The 18,191-nt window shown below is 37.4% G+C and overlaps 1 protein-coding gene across 1 annotated transcript; it reads right to left on the reverse strand.

Annotated features, from left to right (window-relative positions):
• Positions 1-655: 655 nt before the first annotated feature.
• Positions 656-17,823, reverse strand: PTGES3 (prostaglandin E synthase 3). Its single transcript, XM_081950803.1, has 8 exons — positions 17,558-17,823; positions 9,564-9,677; positions 9,355-9,424; positions 8,448-8,546; positions 6,502-6,591; positions 6,024-6,086; positions 5,391-5,415; positions 656-1,575 (listed from the first exon to the last, which is right to left on the reverse strand). Coding segments are annotated over exons 1-8 (483 nt in total). The 5' UTR covers positions 17,560-17,823; the 3' UTR covers positions 656-1,555.
• Between the last annotated feature and the right edge of the window lie 368 nt (positions 17,824-18,191).

The raw sequence follows: 18,191 nt of genomic DNA on the forward strand, positions 1-18,191 counted from the left end.
TGTTTGTCCAGGCTAAGACCTTATTTGCCAGCTTGTCAAGCAGAGAGATGACTTCTGCCATCTCTACATTTAAGATTGACTATGAAATGAAAACAAATCCAGCTGAAAAGACAGGATTTCCCTCTTAATTTCCAAGTAATTTTATTCCAAATACCTTCGTTTGACCTCCATAAAATGCACATAAGATTACAGCTTAACTGAAAACACCAAACACATTAACCAAAATATGGAACTGGGAACAACATATGACAAGATCTTGGGGCAGAGTGCATTGAAACACATTTAGAAATACTTCTCTGTTCAGAATTAGAATCTATATTCAATATTCTTCTGTAAATTATTGTGGGTCAAACTGCAGTCACATATGCTCATTTTAAAAAATAAGTAGTGCATAAATCAGGTGTGAAATGCAGAAGCTCAGCATTTTAAGGGATGACCATTTTTATTTTAATCAAATTACAACACTTCTTTTAAATTGCTGTCAGAATTCAAAACTTACAAGTCCAATTTTGTTTAAGGGGTATCATTTGGTAATATTAATTTTCCCCTCCTTCAAACAGCTTGAACAGCCCTATATTATTATCCCAAACTCGAAATAAAAGTACTTCATTCCAACAAATAGTAAGAATACATGAAGTTACAGCCAGCCAGACAGTTGACAGTCATGGAGTCTTCAACAGTTTATTTAGAAATAATGTAGACATTAAAAAATCCCCACTGCTTTGAACACAAATTGAGGTTTTCAGGCTTATAAGCTGGTCAAAAAAACAAAAGATCCAATAGTGTATTAACATTTTGTCACTCGCTTTCATACCAACAGTGCAAATACAATTTGGTCTAAATGTACAGATTGATAAGCAACAATGTACAGGCTCCCATCTCCATAGCAAGAGATTCATGAGCTCTGAGGGTCAAACAACCAAGTGTACACGCTTCACCCATTTTAAGTTTTAAAGGGGTTGCTAGTTTTAGCTAGGATATCTTGAACACTAACTAGTGATTAAATACAACAAAGTGAAAAGCATTAAACATTAGTGGAACATACCCTGAAGATACCCCTGGAGGTACAGCACTTTACCAGCTTAAATTTCCAAAGCCAATTAGAACATTGCTTCAGCCAGTTTTGTTCCAGCTAGAAAATAGGAAACTTGAATTGTCTGCAGTCCACAATGTAAGGGGGAAAAGTATACATTTACCACTTCATGTAAATTGAGTTTACCCATTGTACCATCTTACGATGAGGCAAAGAGGCATTATAAACCCTTTTATTGCAACTGATTTGACTGCCTATACCTCAGATATTTGTGTGATCAGGTTTTTGTTGTTCCTTTTTTGGAAGTCTGGAAAACTTTCATGCTAACATTATTGCCTCATGTAGCTTAAGACTGCCCTGAACAATGGTATGCACCAATCAATGAAGCTGCTTAAAACAGGTTGAAGATGAATTAAAGGATGCATTTTCTGTCTTTAGAGCTATCAACTCAGGAATTCTTATCTCAATTATGAAATGTTGTGATGAAGTCTTTCCTCAAACCCCAACATTTGTCAGTTTCTTTTATTCCAGGTCTGGCATTTCTAAAGAAAAAAAAACAGAGAAAAAGATATTGATTGTGGCTTATAGTAATAGCCTAATTATTGTCAAAAAAAAACATCTATAACTTTCAACCTCCAAAAATATAACAATATACCATTTCATAGTTAAGGTAGAGTACACAAGGTTTGATAGCTTTCAGATATCTGGATTACTACCCTTAATGAAAATATGTCCAGTTGCATACAGGTAATCCTCAACTGGTATCTGGTAATTTAGCAACTGTTTGAAGTTCCAATGGACCCCAAAAAAGGAAATTATGAGCCAGAATCAACATGTCGATGTCCATCCCATTACTGTATTATGGGTGACAAGCCCATTTTTCTGGCCATTTGCTTCCATTTTCCAGCAAAAAACCACCCCACAAGGAAGAATGAATTTGCTTAACAAGTGCTGCATTCTCTTAATGACTGCTGCAAAAAAGATTGTAAAATCAGGCAATCACATAACCCACTTTATGACTATCATAATTTCTGACTGAAATTGTGGGTTCAATTATAGTTGTAAGTCAATGACTAACCATACATTATTTCCCAAATGTCCTACGGTCTGGAAATATAATGGCAATTTCCCACTATGTTTTACATTTTCCAATCACAGTACAAGACACGCTAATCCTTTCCCATTCCTCCAACATTCTTATTCCACAGATCTGGGGGCCAGGGAAGAATAGATTGGTATGCAAATACAAAAGAGGCTACCTAAAAACCAAAAATAATCTTTATAGGTCTTTTACATGGGCAATATTTTTATAATTCCAATAAACTCAAAAGGTTTATTACACTGATGAGTAATGCATAATAGTTTATAGTATCACCTATGCTAAACCACAACTTGGGAAAAGAAAGCCAACTCCATGTTAAATATTGGGGGATGAGCAGTTAGCTGTGAAAAGAGAATTCTACCATTTGGACACTAGAGAGTATAGTTAGGTTATAAGGAAAGGAACTCACTAAACATGTAAATAAAGAAGGAAAAATATAGGTGGTGAAAGAGATTAAATTCAAACAAATGGCTATTATGTAAACAACCTTGTCTAACCTGGCAGATGTACTGATATCCATTCAAACCCTACATAAGTTACCATAGTGAGCAAGGATGATGTAGAATGTAAGCCTCAAGTACTACTTCTGAAGATGAAGTGTCAACAGTCAGAGAAAAACTCAAAATAACTGACTGCAACACTTAAGGATTTGTAACCAAGTAGATTGGCTACAATCAGCAATAGAAATTATTTTTATGCCACCTAGAGTCATTTTATCAGTGAGATGAGCAGCATAGAAAATTAATAAACAGGAATAAAAAGAAATATTACGTTTAAACAAAAACTGATTTGATAAATGTTTTCTTACTAAAAGCAGATTTTCTGCTAGGCCTCAACTTTCATGCTTAAAATTATTAGCTCCTGAATCAGTAGTGAGTGATGAATTCAAAGCTACAGCGATAAACTACCGTATTTTTTGGAGTATAAGACATACCAGAGTATAAGATACACCAACGTTTTGAAGAGGCAATTTTTTTTAAAAAAAGTTTTTGCACTCTGCAAACCTCCCCAAAATGGTTTTTTGTGAAAACGGGCCCATTTTTTCCCCTTCTTCATAAAAAGAGCATGAATAGCCTTTAGGGGGCTTGTAGAGTGTTCCGGAGGGGGGGGGGGCGCAAAAACAAGCAAAAAACGGCCTGTTTTTCGGTCATCTCTACTCTCTCCAGCCCCTAGAAGCTCTCTGAAAGCCTCCTAAAAGTTATGCACGGCCATTTTGGTGAAGGGGACGGGGTTTCAGGAGGCAAAAAATGCTGTATTTAGTGTATGAGACGCACCCAGATTTTCAGCCTCTTTTTTGAGGGAAAAAGGTGTGTCTTATACTCCAAAATATACAGGTAACCAAAAATATCACATTACTTCTGAGCTTATTTGCCACTATTTGGTTTCCAAAATATTGGTCATTAATCTAAAAAGCCGTGAATAACTTGGGATTTAATTTCCCAAAGTGGCCTTCACCAATCTAACGTACTCTAAATATTAAATCCTATCACCTGCTGAAATTTATAGGAGTGTAGAATCAGTAATCCATGTGCAAAATCTATCCCAATGGTTGACTGAGCATTTAAAATAGGTTTAAAAAGTATTTGATACGAGTTGCCTTATATACAGTGGATATTAAATGTTTACATACGCAACGCCAGATTTTTGAGATGTAAAAAATAAAAATTAGAGATTTTTTTTCACTTCAGCATTTTTCTATTTTTAATATAGCATATAAGCTATATAATTAATATAGCATATAACTATACAAGCACATAAGCTGTACTTAAATCTTTTAAGGGGAAAAATAACATTAAAAATGAACAATAATATGGTTGCATAAATGTGCACACCCTTAAACTAATACTCTGTGGAAGCACCTTTTGATTTTGATTTTATGACAGCATTCAGTCTTCTGGAGTAGGAACTTCTTGCTCTGGGAATCTTTGCCAGTTCTTCCTTGTAAAAGTTCTCTAATTGTATCAGATTGCAAGTGCTTCTCTTGGGCATAGATCTCTTCAGGTCACCCCACAAATTTTCAATTGGATTTAGGTGTGCCATTCCAAAACTTGTCTTTGGTGAAACCATTCTTTGGTTGATCTGGAGGTACTTTGGAACAGTGTCATGCTGAAAGTTGAAAACCCTCTTCATTTTAGTAGAGGCCTGGTGTTTTGTGCCGAAATTGATCAACGTTTGCAACTGTTAATAATTTTCTCCATTCTGACTACAACTCTAATTCCAGCTGAAGAAAAGCATCCCCAAAGCTTAATGCTGCCACCACCATGGTTCACTGTGGGTAATTTGATGGTGTGCAGTGTTGTTTTTATGCAAAACATCCTTTTTGGAGTTCTGGCCAAAAAATTCAATCTTGGCTTTATTCGACCATAGCACATTTTCCCACGTGCTTTTCTTATTTGATGTAGATTTTTGCAAAATGTAGCCAAGTTTGGATGTTTTTCTTTGTAAGAAAAAGGCCACCCTACCTAAAGCCCATATATATGAAGAATACAAGAGATTTCTTTCACACGTAGTACACAATCACTTGCCAGAGATTCCTACAGCTCCTTTAATGTTGCTCTAGGCCTCTTCAACCAGTTTTCTTCTTGTTTTTTTCATAAATTTTGGAAGAACATCCAATTCTTGGTAATGTCACTGTTGTGCTATATTTTCTTTGATGACTGTCTTCACTGTGTTTCCTGGTCTTGGAAATTTTTGTACTTTTTTCGCGACTGAAACCTTCCAACAAGATCCCTGAGACAACTGAGTAAATATGAGAATAATCCTACTAAAACAGCTGAACTTTATATGGGCTTGATCAGTGTTACTTCAAGTAATGGCAGGTGTGTACTGATTACTATTTAATATCTGTTCTGAATTCTGAATACAGACACATCCCTACGCATACTTATGCAACCATATTATTGTATGTTCTTATTGTTATTTTTTCCCCCTAAAAGGAAATTTGTTTTGTAATTGAATTGTACCGCTTCGATGCTATTCTAAGGTGGAAAAATTCTGAACTGATTTATCTTGGTCTGATTTTTTTACAACTCAAAACCCTGACATTTAACAGAGGTGTGCAAACTTTTTATATTCACTGTACAAAGGAAACTTTTTAAAAGAAAATTACCTACAACAGCAACATTAATTATCCTTGATTGAAATAGAAAGGATGAGGTATGGGAGACAAACCAGTAAATATTAACAAGTTCCTAGTATTTTCTTAATTTTAGAAGTATAATACAGCAAATGAATGTCCTAAAACAATCAACTTACTTTCATCATCACTATCTGGTGAATCCTGTAACAAAAAGAGAAAAGTTAACAAGTAAATTCAATGTACTACTTTAAAAAGCCATATAGCAATAGATACAAAAAATTATTCTGTGGGCCTTCATAGTCAAGTCTATATAACTAAAAGACATTTTAAACATCAAATTTAATATTGCAAAATATGCAAATATCACATTTCTTCCAAATTAAGTTCATGGAGACCAGTGGTAGGTTCCGGATCCTGTTGCAACTGGTACGGTGCAATGGGGCCAGGCATCCACCACATGCATGCGCGCAGCACGCACATGCACTTACCGCCTGCAACGCTCGTTGCTCGGCGGAGCGTCGTGCAGGCACCGTATGCTCCATGCGCATGTGCTTAAGCCCCAATCGGCTCAAATACAGGTAAGGAGGACGGGCAGGCCCTCCGGAGCATGGCGCGGTACCTGGTGCTCCCATCAGGCAACGGTATGGCTGTACCAGGGCGTACTGGTAGTATCCCACCACTGACGTAGACATTTCCAAAAGAAATTTCTAGTATGATGTCCACAGAAATTTCTATGCATGTTTACATGGTGTTACCAACACTCATGGTTAATACTTCAGGTGACATAAGCCTTATAGAAAGCTACTCACATCATCTGCTCCATCTACTTCTGGCAAATCTACATCTTCATCACCACCCATGTTGTTCATCATCTAATTACAAAAGAAATATAATATTCAGTAAGGTTTCATATTGTTATTTTGCACCTGAGCAACCTAAATGAAAATTTGCTCCTTTTTATACCAAGAATTAAACTTTACCATCAATAATAGTACTTAGTATCAATTAAGCTATCCTAAAACATTGAAACCCTTTTCAGGTTCCAATCACTATCATGGAATCTCTGATGATTGTATACATAAATGACTAAAATATCTCTCACATAAAAATGGAATCTTGTGAAACTGACATTTTATGTGAAATTTCATGAGATCACTTCAGCCCTTTTCTTTAAAGAAAAATATTCTGTTACAAATATGTAAATGTTCTGCAACAGCATTATAATCAATTCAGCATTCATTGGAGCCATATTGTCAGCATTATTCTTATATAAAATATTCCACTTACTTCAGAAAAGCGATCAAAATTGGACATATCTTCATCAGAATCATCTTCCCAATCTTTCCAGTTGTTAAAATCCACACTAAGCCAATTGAGCTATGGATATAGAAAGTAAACATTTCATTCAGGTTCCTTTTAATCAAGTGAGCATGTTAAATAATGTGAAAAGTTTAGGAACCTTCAAATGGAAAAATGCTTATTTGCTTCTCTTTTACTGATAAATTTTCCATCCTTAGGAAAACCAAGAGGAAACTAAATCACCTCTTCACTTTGCTGACTAGAGCAAGCCTATCTGCATAAAACTGGACTAGGTTTCCCCCACCATTCCAAATAGATCACCAATGATATATAGAAGTCTTCTCTTCATTAATGCCTTCCCCACTGTATTGTAATTCCCTAGTATTTATAATTTCAATCTGAATATGAGAAAAACAGTCTTAATCGGCCTGCGTCAACATTTATACTTACAAATATGTTCAACAAGTAAGGAAAGGAAGAATTAGAGCAAAGACCACCCAATCTCTTTCTTAGAGAATGAAATGTTGAATATGCACCATGGAATATGCAAGAAATGAGTTTGCACATGTGACTGCTTATACAAGACGTGGAATAAACACATATAGGACAGTTGTACAGTAACTGATAAATATTCTAATCTCAAAGCAACTGTTTCAAATGTTCTGAGCTTGAAACAAAGCACTGATGTTTCATATATTGTGTTGTTGTCATTTATTTCCCAGGCAGGTAATATTTTATATTCAAACACAGGCATACACTTTAAGGTTGTGTAAATGCAAAGCTTTGGGCTGGTTGATTTGTTGAGCTTTGTTAACGTGTACTTACTGTACATTCTTTTATTTTGTTGATGCTGTGCTTCAGGGTGCATTATTGGTTTAAATTAGTTAGTTCTACTGGGCAGGCTTTATGTATATTTCCATGCCCTTTTTGTAATTTCTAAAATGTTTTCAAAATATCCAAGACTGAAAAATATCACTGAATTGTCATTAGGCAAACTCTCTTTTTAACCTTTTTAACCATAACCATAACCTTTTCAAAATGTGTTAGGCTGGCTGATTTAGAGCTTCTGGCAGGTACTTATTTATTATTGCATTGTACAACATAGGTAGTCCTCAACGTATGATCACAAATGAGCCCAATATTTCTGTTGCTAAATGAGACATTTTTTATGTGAGTTTTGCCCCATTTGATGACCTTTCTTGCCACAGTTGTTAAGTGTATCAATGCAGTTGTTAAGATTCACACAGTTAAATGAATCTGACTTCCCCATTGATTTTGCTAGTCAGAAGATCGCAAAAGATGAACACATAAACTTGGGACACTGCAACCTCCATAAATATGAATAAGTTGCCACGCTCTGGATTTTGATCACGTGACCATGGAGATTCTGCAGCGGTCAGTCACTTTTTTTCAGTGTCTTAACTTTGAACAGTTACTAAATGAACTGTTGTAAGTCGAGGACTACCTGTATATTATTGAAATATATAATGGATTTCAATAAGTACAGCTGCATTTAAAACAATAAAAAGTCACAACTTTAGCTGTGTGGTTTCTTTAGTTTTTCCTTCCTGGGGCAATGGAGATATATTCTACATTATTTGAACTAAGTGATAAATAAAATAATGCTGAGATTAGTTTTCTTTGTCTTATGTTAATGCACTTACCAAGAGCCTAGGTATTTAATTTAAGGAAGAAACTACTGAAAAAAGGAAATAGCACGCTTGGGTTTTTTAAAATAATAAATGCAATTGTTGAAGGATTTTAAATTTTGAAGCTTAGCTATTCTGTTCAAGCTCAATTAAAATATATCTTCCATTTTATGCATATCCCAACATATTGTGTAGGGTTGAGTATTCAAAAAAGTGTGTTTAAAATGGGGGCTTGTTTTAATAGTTTAAGAGTGGTACAAAATGGTACAGTGAAACAGTTTTTACCTTAGCTTTCTCTTTTGTTAACCGTGGCCATGACTGGCCAGATTCTCCTTTTCGTAAACAACATAAAACAGATCTGTCTGTTCTTTTATGCTTGGATTCCTAAAAAAATTTAAAAAGTTCCTTTATAATCAGTGTATGTCTAGTTCTTATAACATGAGATAGAGTAAAGCTATTCCTAGGTTATACTATGAAGAAATCAGATTTACCCAATTAAATGCCCTCCCACCACATATTCTTGTTTATATAATTTGCCATTACAAGATTTTTCTGAATGTAAAAAAGACCATTTTAATATGAAAGTGTATTCAATCACATGGCTCCCGGCCCAATAAAAATGATGCAAACGCATAAACATAAGAATATACCATTGGAAATATGTATGACTAAAACTCTATTTCCAATTGTATAGAAGAGCCTGCTCTGCTTAAATCCATCTAATTAACTCCAGAACAACATAAACTCTTCAATGTACATTGCTTGATGTTAACAGAGACAGTCACTAATAATTCTTTCCCAATAAAATAACCATACAATATGTAATTCGTCACCATTTCTCTAAGAGGAATGGCAATAGTGGAGGTGAAAAAGACATAATAAATCAAGTGCATCAGTGAAGGGGTTTCAAACTAAAGTGCTCTGGAAATGAATAGCAGTAAAAAAAAATCAATTACTGTATGTCTGCACAATTCCCTGTGGCAACACAATTCTAGGAATTTTACAAGCAAGCAGGTATGTATAATAAGCTTTATTTAAAAATTGGCATTATACAAATAAATGAGAATAAACAATAAGGATGATAATTTGACAGCTTAACTTATCTACATAATCATAGCCTTGGCTGTCTAAAATGTTACAGCAGCATTTCTGACATGTAAAAACTAAGTGAATGATTAAGAAAGGAACTTACGTTTGGATCAATGCAGTTAAAAAGATCAATTTCATTTAAATGTTTGTAGTTATCATTTCCTCCAAAACAACTGCAAGAAAATAAAAATCAAGTACTCTCAGTATCAACAAAAGCTAATTTATTCACATCAGTGCTTTTCATGCTTAGCTTTCAGTCTTTTGAGAGGGGGAAGGTATAATAAATTTAATGAAATAAAATGATTTACTTACGTGAATGTAAGTTTGGCTTTCTCAAATTTTACATTAACATCTTTACTGTCTTCAACACAAAATTCAATAAAGACGTAATCCCTTCGGTCATACCACTTTGCTGAAGCAGGCTGCCTAAAAATAATTTGAGAATTAGATTAATACTATTATCCAAAAGCCATCTGACATACAATAATACAATATAATATTAATTGCTAATGTAACTAATTTTTCATTTTCCTCAATTAGTTCTTTTCATACAGCCCTATTGCTTGTTGTTGCCCCCCCCCATTTTTTATATGAAATTATTACTGCTTACAAATTCTGTTTTAGTTTTCTAGAGTATACAATTATGAAACTTGCAGTTTGGGACTGGACTAAATTGATTGTCAAGCCCCCCTTGCAGCTTTGGATAAATGCAATAACATCAATAAAGGGAAGTTTTCTTCTTTTTTAAAAACTGCTTTAAGGTCAAGCCTAAAGATAGGCCAAAATCTATGGATGTATTTGAACAATTTGCAGCTGATCCCCCTAAGTCAAATTATTAAAATATAGAAACTGGAACTATGTATATGAGAATATTAATACTGAAGCCAGAAAAAAGGCAGTTTGTTCCTTAACCACAAGCGTGTCTACTGCATCCCCCATTCTTCTCTAGCCAGGGGTGTTAAATTCGATTTCATTGAGGGCTGCATCAGGGTTGTGTCTGACCTCAAAAGGGCAGCGGCCATGGTGGGTGTGGCCAGCTTAACCAGGGTGAGCGTGGTCACTAGTGTTGGGGGCGTCTGTGGCCTGAATGCTGTGTCAGTGAAAACAGGCTTCCAAGCTCCCTTTTTGGCAGCAATGGCCTCCTGAAACCCTCTGCAGTGAAAATGGAGCTCAGGGAACATGTGTGGCCCTCATGACTTCCATTTTCAGCTGCGACGGCCTCCTGCAGCTCTCTACCAGTGAAAATGGAGGTCCCCCAGAGCTCCGTTTTTGCTGACAGAGGGCTGCAGGAGGCCATCACTGCCAAAAACAGAGCTTGCATGGGGCTGCATACGCCCCCCCCCCCGCTCCATTTTTGCTGGTAGAGGCACCATGGGCCAGAACTTTGCTGTTTCCAGGGCAGTCTCACGGACCATGTCTAAGCACCCTGGATGCTTAGATGGATGCGGCCCATGGGCCTTGAGTTTGACACACACACACACACACACAGGGAAAAGGGCCCATAATTTTTTATCATGATTTTTAAAGAGCAATTGTCACTTCCATCCTGCAGCGGCTACTCCTCTGAACTGCTGTTGACTCACCAACAGTCCCAATATTGCAAAATATACAGCCTCATGCTACATAACTAAGCTCCACTTCATGCTGAATAAACTAGATTATTAATGTATCTTAAATAGTAAAATAGGTCAGCAGTTCGAATCCCTAGTGCCACATAATGGAGTGAACTCCCGTTATTTGTCCCAGCTTTTGCCAACCTAGCAGTTCGAATGCACATAAAAATGTAAGTAGAAAACTGTTGGTGGGAAGGTAACAGAGTTCCATGTGCCTTCAAGCATTTTGTCATGCCGCCCACATGACCACGGAGATGTCTTTGGTTTTGAAAAGGAGATGAGCACCGCCCCCTAGAGTCGGGAACGACTAGCACATGTGTGAGGGGAACCTTTACCTTTACAGTAAACTATCTTTAGATAGATTTTTACTCCAAAAGCATATTATTAATTAAAATAAATTTAATAAAAATTTAAAAAGTCTGATTTAAATAAAAAAGGTCTGATTTTTTTTTTAAAAAAACCATTGTTTTTTATCCACCCTGTCTAGTACTGAAGAGACCAGCATATGTTTAGGAATCTTATCATTTTTATAGCTAAGTATAATTTAAGTTAATTATTTCTCAAGTATAAGACACTTACAACTTTTCTAAATAGAAGACAAATGAAATCAGGAGAGATATGATAAATCCAAAACTTCTCTTTCTAGTAGTTCTAGAATTCTCATTCTGGTTTGCTAAGCAATTCTTATAATGCTAGGAATATATTCAGTAACTTTCAATTTGTCAGGATTTAGAAGATACAAGAATCTATAGTCAATTTACAAACAGCAGTGTGTCTTTCTCCAAACGCTAACTTTTAAACTATAGATATGGCAGATTTTTTTTCTTATTATAAATATCATATCCAATAAAAGAGAGTACATGTAGTTCAGGTTTGAACTGTGGAGTCATTTGGTGCTCTTGGTACTTGGTTGTTTCGTTGCAGATGTTTCATTACCCAACTAGTTAATCATTCTTAGCTTTTTGTTTTCTTTTTAAAGTGGCGTGTGGATGTGATTTATTCCTATGTGCCTAGTGATGGCTGAACATACCTCAATGGCTTGATAAACTACATTTACACACTATTCAAGAGGTAGTATTTAAAAAGCTAGGGTGGAATCAAAAAGAACAAAATTTGCAGCAGCCAACACCAGACAATCAATCAGAATACAGTATTCTACTAAAGAGAAAATCTCACTCTTACCAACTGGGCAAGCAGCTTTACATAAGCAAGGAGCAAACCCACATTCACCAGCACTGATGTCATCTAGTGGGGTAATGAAATATAAGACCACAGCCAAAATCAAAGAACATCAAAAACTCCACATGAGAGTGCTATAGAACTACAGCACAATCCTTACTAAGTTACTGTTAGTGAGAGTTGAAGCATTCCTTCACATTTATGCTATTGTGATTCACATTAAGGTAATAAAACCTGTTGGTGCCACAATAAATGCATGGCAATGATTTGGACAATCCTTGCATTAATGTACTAGCTATAAGAACAGCTATGCCCAGGATGGCGAACCTATGGCACGCATGCCACAGGTGGCATGCAGAGCCATTTGTAAGGGCACGTGAGGTGTTTGCCCTGTCAGCTGGCCAGCGCGCATGTGCGCGCTGGCCAGCTGAGTCCAGTCTTTTTTAAAGGCATTTTTTGGTCTCCCCAGGCTCCAGAGGCTTTATAGGAGCCTGGGGAGGGTGAAGAGTCCCCCCCCCCCCCCCCGGAGGTTTCAGGAGCTTCCCTGAAGCCTCTGGAGGGCAAAAAACTGGCTCTATGGGCAAACCGAAAGTTCCGGAACAGACTTCTGGTTTGCTCCTAAGGTCGGGAAAAAAGCGGGGGAGGCTTTTTTCACCCTCCCCAGGCTCCTATAAAGCCTCTGGAGCCTGGGGAGGGCGAAAAAAGCATGCAAAAATGCGGGGTCGCACGTTGTATGGTACGGCATGCCCGCGCACAACCACCCTGCTCCCCCCCCCTTATGCCACGCGAGCCAAAAAAGGTTCGCCATCGCTGACCTATGCAAATACTTTTAGGAGTGGATTACTGCTATGTTCATAAAGGACTCACAATGAGATCCTAAATTTTACCCAGGAGACCAATTATACCAATTGTCACATACTGAATATTGTGAATAGGAGGCAAAACTATAGACTATCACACATTTGTAACATACGTTCTATTAGACAGTTGCTCATATCACAGCATATAGCTAAGTTTTGTTGCCATGGTCTTGACATAAACAAAGGCAAAGCCAGCACATAGACTGCTGCAATCAAATAAATAAGCATCAAAAGGCAGCATACAGCTATGTACCACTGCATCCTCTTTTACTGATTATTTTACACCGTTAAATACTTCATAGTGACCCTGAGGTTCAATTATTAAAAGCACAATTATTATCTTGAGATCAATGGTGCATTTTTTTCCAGGAAGGATTCCTGAATCTGGAAATCAACATATCTAAAACAAAATCTGTTCAATTCCAGAATGGTCTTCAAAAAGGCTATTTTAATTCTGGTGGGTTTTTTTGGGAAGCCTCTGGAGGGCGAAAAACATCAGCTGGCCAGCAAGGCATATGCCCTGGAGCTGACAGGGCAATACCTCGCATGCCCTAACAAATGGCTCCAGGTGCCACCTGTGGCATGAGTGCCATAGGTTCACTATCACGGGTATAGGACCCATACAGCACCATAATTTCCATACAGTTGTATACATGTAGTCGACTTACTATCATAATTGAGCCCAAAATTCATGTTGCTAAGTGAGACATTAGTTAAGAGAATTTTGCCTCATTTAATGATCTTTCTTGCCACATTTGTTAAGTGAATCACTTCAGTTGTCAAGTTAGTAACACGGTTGTAAAATGAATCTGACTTCCCCCTTCACTTTGCTTGTCATTGTAAATGAATCAGTTGCCAAGCATCTGAATTTTGAGCACCTCACAATGGGGATGCTGCAATGGTTTTTAAGAGTGAAAAATTGTCATAGATCACTTTTTTCAGTGTCATTTTAACTTTGCACACTCCCTAAAGGAACTGTTTTAAGTCAAGGACTTACTTTACTGCAAGGAAGATCGTTAATAGCAAACTTTTATTTCTGAAAGCTGATCTAACTTTACTGATATTCTTCAGTGAAGGGACTTTCCAAAATGGTTCAAAATGACTTTCTTATACGAAGTATTTTTAAGCACTCAAATGAAATTTAAAAATAGAAAACAATCAAACCCACTATGAATATTGATATACATGGCAAAAATAGAATTTGATATATTAACCAAGTTCTAGAAATGTATGTGCTGCTATGCAATTCAAATTCAACAACATTGTGCCAGAAAGGAATTATTTTGGTTTATGCTTTACACAGTTTAGGAAACAGTTTACCTATTGTCTCAAGATTCAATTTAACAAATCTAACCACAAAATGACAACAACAACTAAGAATATACTGAGCTCATTTCCTGGACTTTAAAGCACCGGACTGTATATAGTTAAGAAACAAGTTTTAGATTACTGGACTTGCATTCAGTAGGGTTAAGAATATTAGGTGATCACTGCAATTATCCTTACACCAAGAACACAGATTTTGCATGGAATAAAACAGACAATTAAATTTGGTCAATATAAATTCAGTTACAGGAAGATTTCAGCAAACTACCAAACAACAACCTTATATAAAAACAAATGGCAAGAAATACCATAGTTAAACCTCAAAGAAGTGAATGGTTACTTTTCACCTTAAGTTTTAAGAGCAATACTTTAAATGTTAAAACTATTAAGGATTACTGAAATACACTAGTTTCCTCCTAATGCCATACTTTCAACTTCTTATATAATGACAAAACAGCCCTTTTATAAGAACTATGTCCTTACCATCCTAAATTATCTCTTGAATTGCTATATACAAGGTTACTATTTCATTCTGGAATACCTAGCCGCAAATATTATTAGCGGCAATTCAATACAATAGTAAATCTTAAAGTTGTGATGCACGTGAATTAGGGAAGGGAATGTGTGAAACCACAGCATGCTCCATTTTCCTTACTAGCTATGCATTTCCAACTTTTGACACATTTAATATTGGGATTTTATTAAATCACAGAAACTACATGTTCTTAAAGCATCTTAAAGTATGTACAACCCTGCTGGAGCATCCTATTTCTAAACTATGTTCTTAACAGCATTTACATGACAGCAGATAATGCTTTAATGTGTTTTCCATTAAGGACTCCAGATCCCTATAAAAAAATCCCACATATGACTTAGTTGTTGGTAATTTCAATGATCAAGTATGGCAGTAGTTAATCTTTAAGAAATGTTTTAAGTGTGTACGCATAACTAATAAAACTTATGTATGAGCTACAGAGTTAACCCCAAATGAATAGTTCATCTCTTGATATGAATATGTAATTTGTCTCTACATCTAAAGCACATAAAGCATAGTTTATGTGACATCTTACCCATAAAATATGATTGAAGACCAGAGTTTGAAAATGGCTTCCAGTTCCATTTGAAAACAAAGGCTTACAGTTTATACAGAATGACTCAAATATACCATGTACTTGTTTTATCAAACCAGAAAGTGAATAATGCACAGCCTTTTTCAACTTGCTCAAGATGCTTCAATTTCTTAGATCTTCCAGGTACAATTTCAGAACCATCTTAATAGTATGTTTAACTGCATATTACACCTGCACACCAAGCAGCATTTTGTATTCTTGCCAGTGTAATTTTGTAGAATATCATTCTCAAAAAAATGTCTGGCTTCAGCTGAACTTCTTTCCTCAATAAAGCAACAGTAATATATTCTAAATACAGAAATCACCCTCCCCTCAAAAAAGTATTCAGCCCCAAAACATGTGCCAATAGTTATATTTAAAGAGGATATTTCTAAATCATTAATGCAGAGCAACCACTCTTTCCACACTAGTTTGGGTAACAAGCAAACAAGGGAACAGCCCAATGTGGAGTTTTAATCCTGAGTCTATTGTAATTGTTTCTGTTCTTGTTAAAAGTTTTCATCTACATCACATTTGCTTCCCTCAACTGTTTATGCCAAACTGAAATCTACTTTCAGCTTGGAATAAAGCTCCTATTCTATAATTAGAAAAATAAAGAAATTCATTGGAGAGCATTTGGAAAGTGATGCCTTCCCTCTTACACCTACAGGAAAAATAAAAATGGTTACTTCCAAATAATAAGATTGCTATAGCAAACCCTTAGGCAAAATCAAAACTGTAATATAATTTCAAGATAATAAGATTAAATCTTCAGTTATAGCATAATTATTGATGACACCATGAGCATATCTGTGTAATTTCCTTGGGAGTATGATACAAATTGTCTGCAATTGTCTTTTCCCAGGATTTCTGATTTTCCCATCTAGCATACAATTCTGGTACATCTCAGTGGTCCAGGCAGTCACCTGGAATCAAAAGACTCAAACACACATACATATTTAGTACTAAGCAGGTTTGATTATATTTTAACTTTGAAATAAACTAAGGTTGACTAGATAGCACCAGTAACCTGAGCAAAATATAAATTCTTATATTGGCAAACCCTCTTCTACCTTTCCAAAGAATCATAAAAGGCTAGGTATATTTCCATTTTATGTCAGAACAAGCTGTTTCCAGAGCAAGAAAACTCATTCAAAAATGGATTCACAATTTACTTTGAGATTACCAGTTCTGCAACTCAAACCCCAAGTATTCTCATTTCTTAGTTACTATAAATCTACCAATTACCACTCCAGGCAACAGTAAATAGGATTTGCCTTTGGTTTTATCTCTTTCACTATTGCTCATGGGAGTTTTTTGCCCCCTTTAGTACAGTATGTACAAGCACGTTCTTCAGCCTGATCTCCATTATTCTTCCTTTTAGAGCCACAAGTCTTATTCCCATATTTAAACGTGCTTCAGTACAATAAGGAATACTGTGGGGGGGAAAACCAGTTATGTTCTATTCTAACCCAGCCCAGTAAACCGCAAGAACCTCACGCTATTTCATTCACATTTTGATCTCCTTAGCTGCATTATGCCCTCCCTTCACAGGAATTTCGCCTCCTGTATGACCTTGCTTCTCTTAGCTCCTAAAATAAAAAAGCTGCTTTAAAACTCTCTTCCCTACAACTCCCCCCCCCCCTTAGACAAGTAACCATTTTCCTCACAATTCCCCCTGGCACATGCTGTTTAATTCTTCTAAACCAGGTATTACATAACACACAACCAGTTTTTGGATCGCCACCTTCCCAAGGATTTTGACCGCTCCAGTAAGAACCACCTTTAATCGGTCATTTCGGTACCGATTCAAGGAAAGGAAAGCGAAAGAGAAGGTCGGTTTCAGTTGGAGCCGATGACGGTGGCGAGGTCTTCGAGGCAGGGGCGAAGAAAGTGCGCTCCGCACGTGCACAGAGGCACTCTTCTACAGATTTAAAGAAGCAACACCCGGGTAACAGAAGGGGGGGGAAACCCTCACCACATGCCAGAGCAAATCCCGCGTTAGGCCGCCTTCCTCTCACCGCTCCATCATTAAATACTACCGTCCACACACGACCCGCTCCCCTACCAGATCTAGGCTCAATAAAAGGCACGGGTGGGTCTCTGAGGGAAAGAGTTTCGCCATTTCCAGATAAATACACATTCATCCATCCGGGTGCCACACGCCAGGGACCATCCGAAGCCACTTCGACCGTTCCCGGCCCGCCTCACTCACTCACATGGCGAGCGATGTTAGCAGCGACGGAGGCTCCTACTCGTGCTCCTTCCTCTTTCTCCGTCTCTCCAAGGGGCTCGGACCGGAAAAAACGAAGGCGGGACTGGAGGTCTCCCGGTTAGGACGAAGTGGTGGCAGGGTGGCGATGGGAGCGGCGGCGGTAGGAGCGGCGGCGGCTCGTTCTCAGGGCTGAAAGGCCTGTTACCCACAATGCCGCGCGCGCGCGCGCTCTCTCGCTCGCTATTTCTCCAGCAACGGCGGCTACCAGGCAGCTGGTGACGCAGCAGAATACTCACCCCCCCCGCCCCACATCCACCATCCCTTCCAGGCGTGTTAAAGTACGCATGCGCACTACTCGCCACCACCTTGCCGCTTCGTCGTATTCAGCGGCGCGCTTACCAAAAACTGCCGGATGTTTTGTTCCGCGCATGCACGTTCTCCCCCCCCCCACCTTCCCAATAGGCATGCGCAACGCTGTCTTTCGCGCACATTCTCTTGCACTGCCCGCCGTCACAATTCAGATAGCGGCGCATGCGCGTTTTTAACTTTCGCGCATGTTCTCGTTTTTTCTGGACCTTTTAGTAAGGGGTTGACCCTTATTTTCAGCGCATGCGCGGAAGAGATTTGGTTTACAGTTT

The sequence above is a fragment of the Natrix helvetica genome (genome assembly GCF_964273705.1).
Source record: "Natrix helvetica genome assembly, chromosome: 1".
Lineage (NCBI taxonomy): Eukaryota > Metazoa > Chordata > Lepidosauria > Squamata > Natricidae > Natrix > Natrix helvetica.

What these genes read in the sequence shown, in the direction of transcription:
- PTGES3 (XM_081950803.1), bottom strand. An exon ending in TTAACTGCATTGATCCAAAC is followed by an intron (nt 8,547 to 9,354) that starts GTAAGTTCCTTT and finishes AAATTTTTTTAG; the next exon opens with GAATCCAAGCATAAAAGAAC. An exon ending in ACCAGATAGTGATGATGAAA is followed by an intron (nt 1,576 to 5,390) that starts GTAAGTTGATTG and finishes TTTTTTCTTTAG; the next exon opens with AAATGCCAGACCTGGAATAA.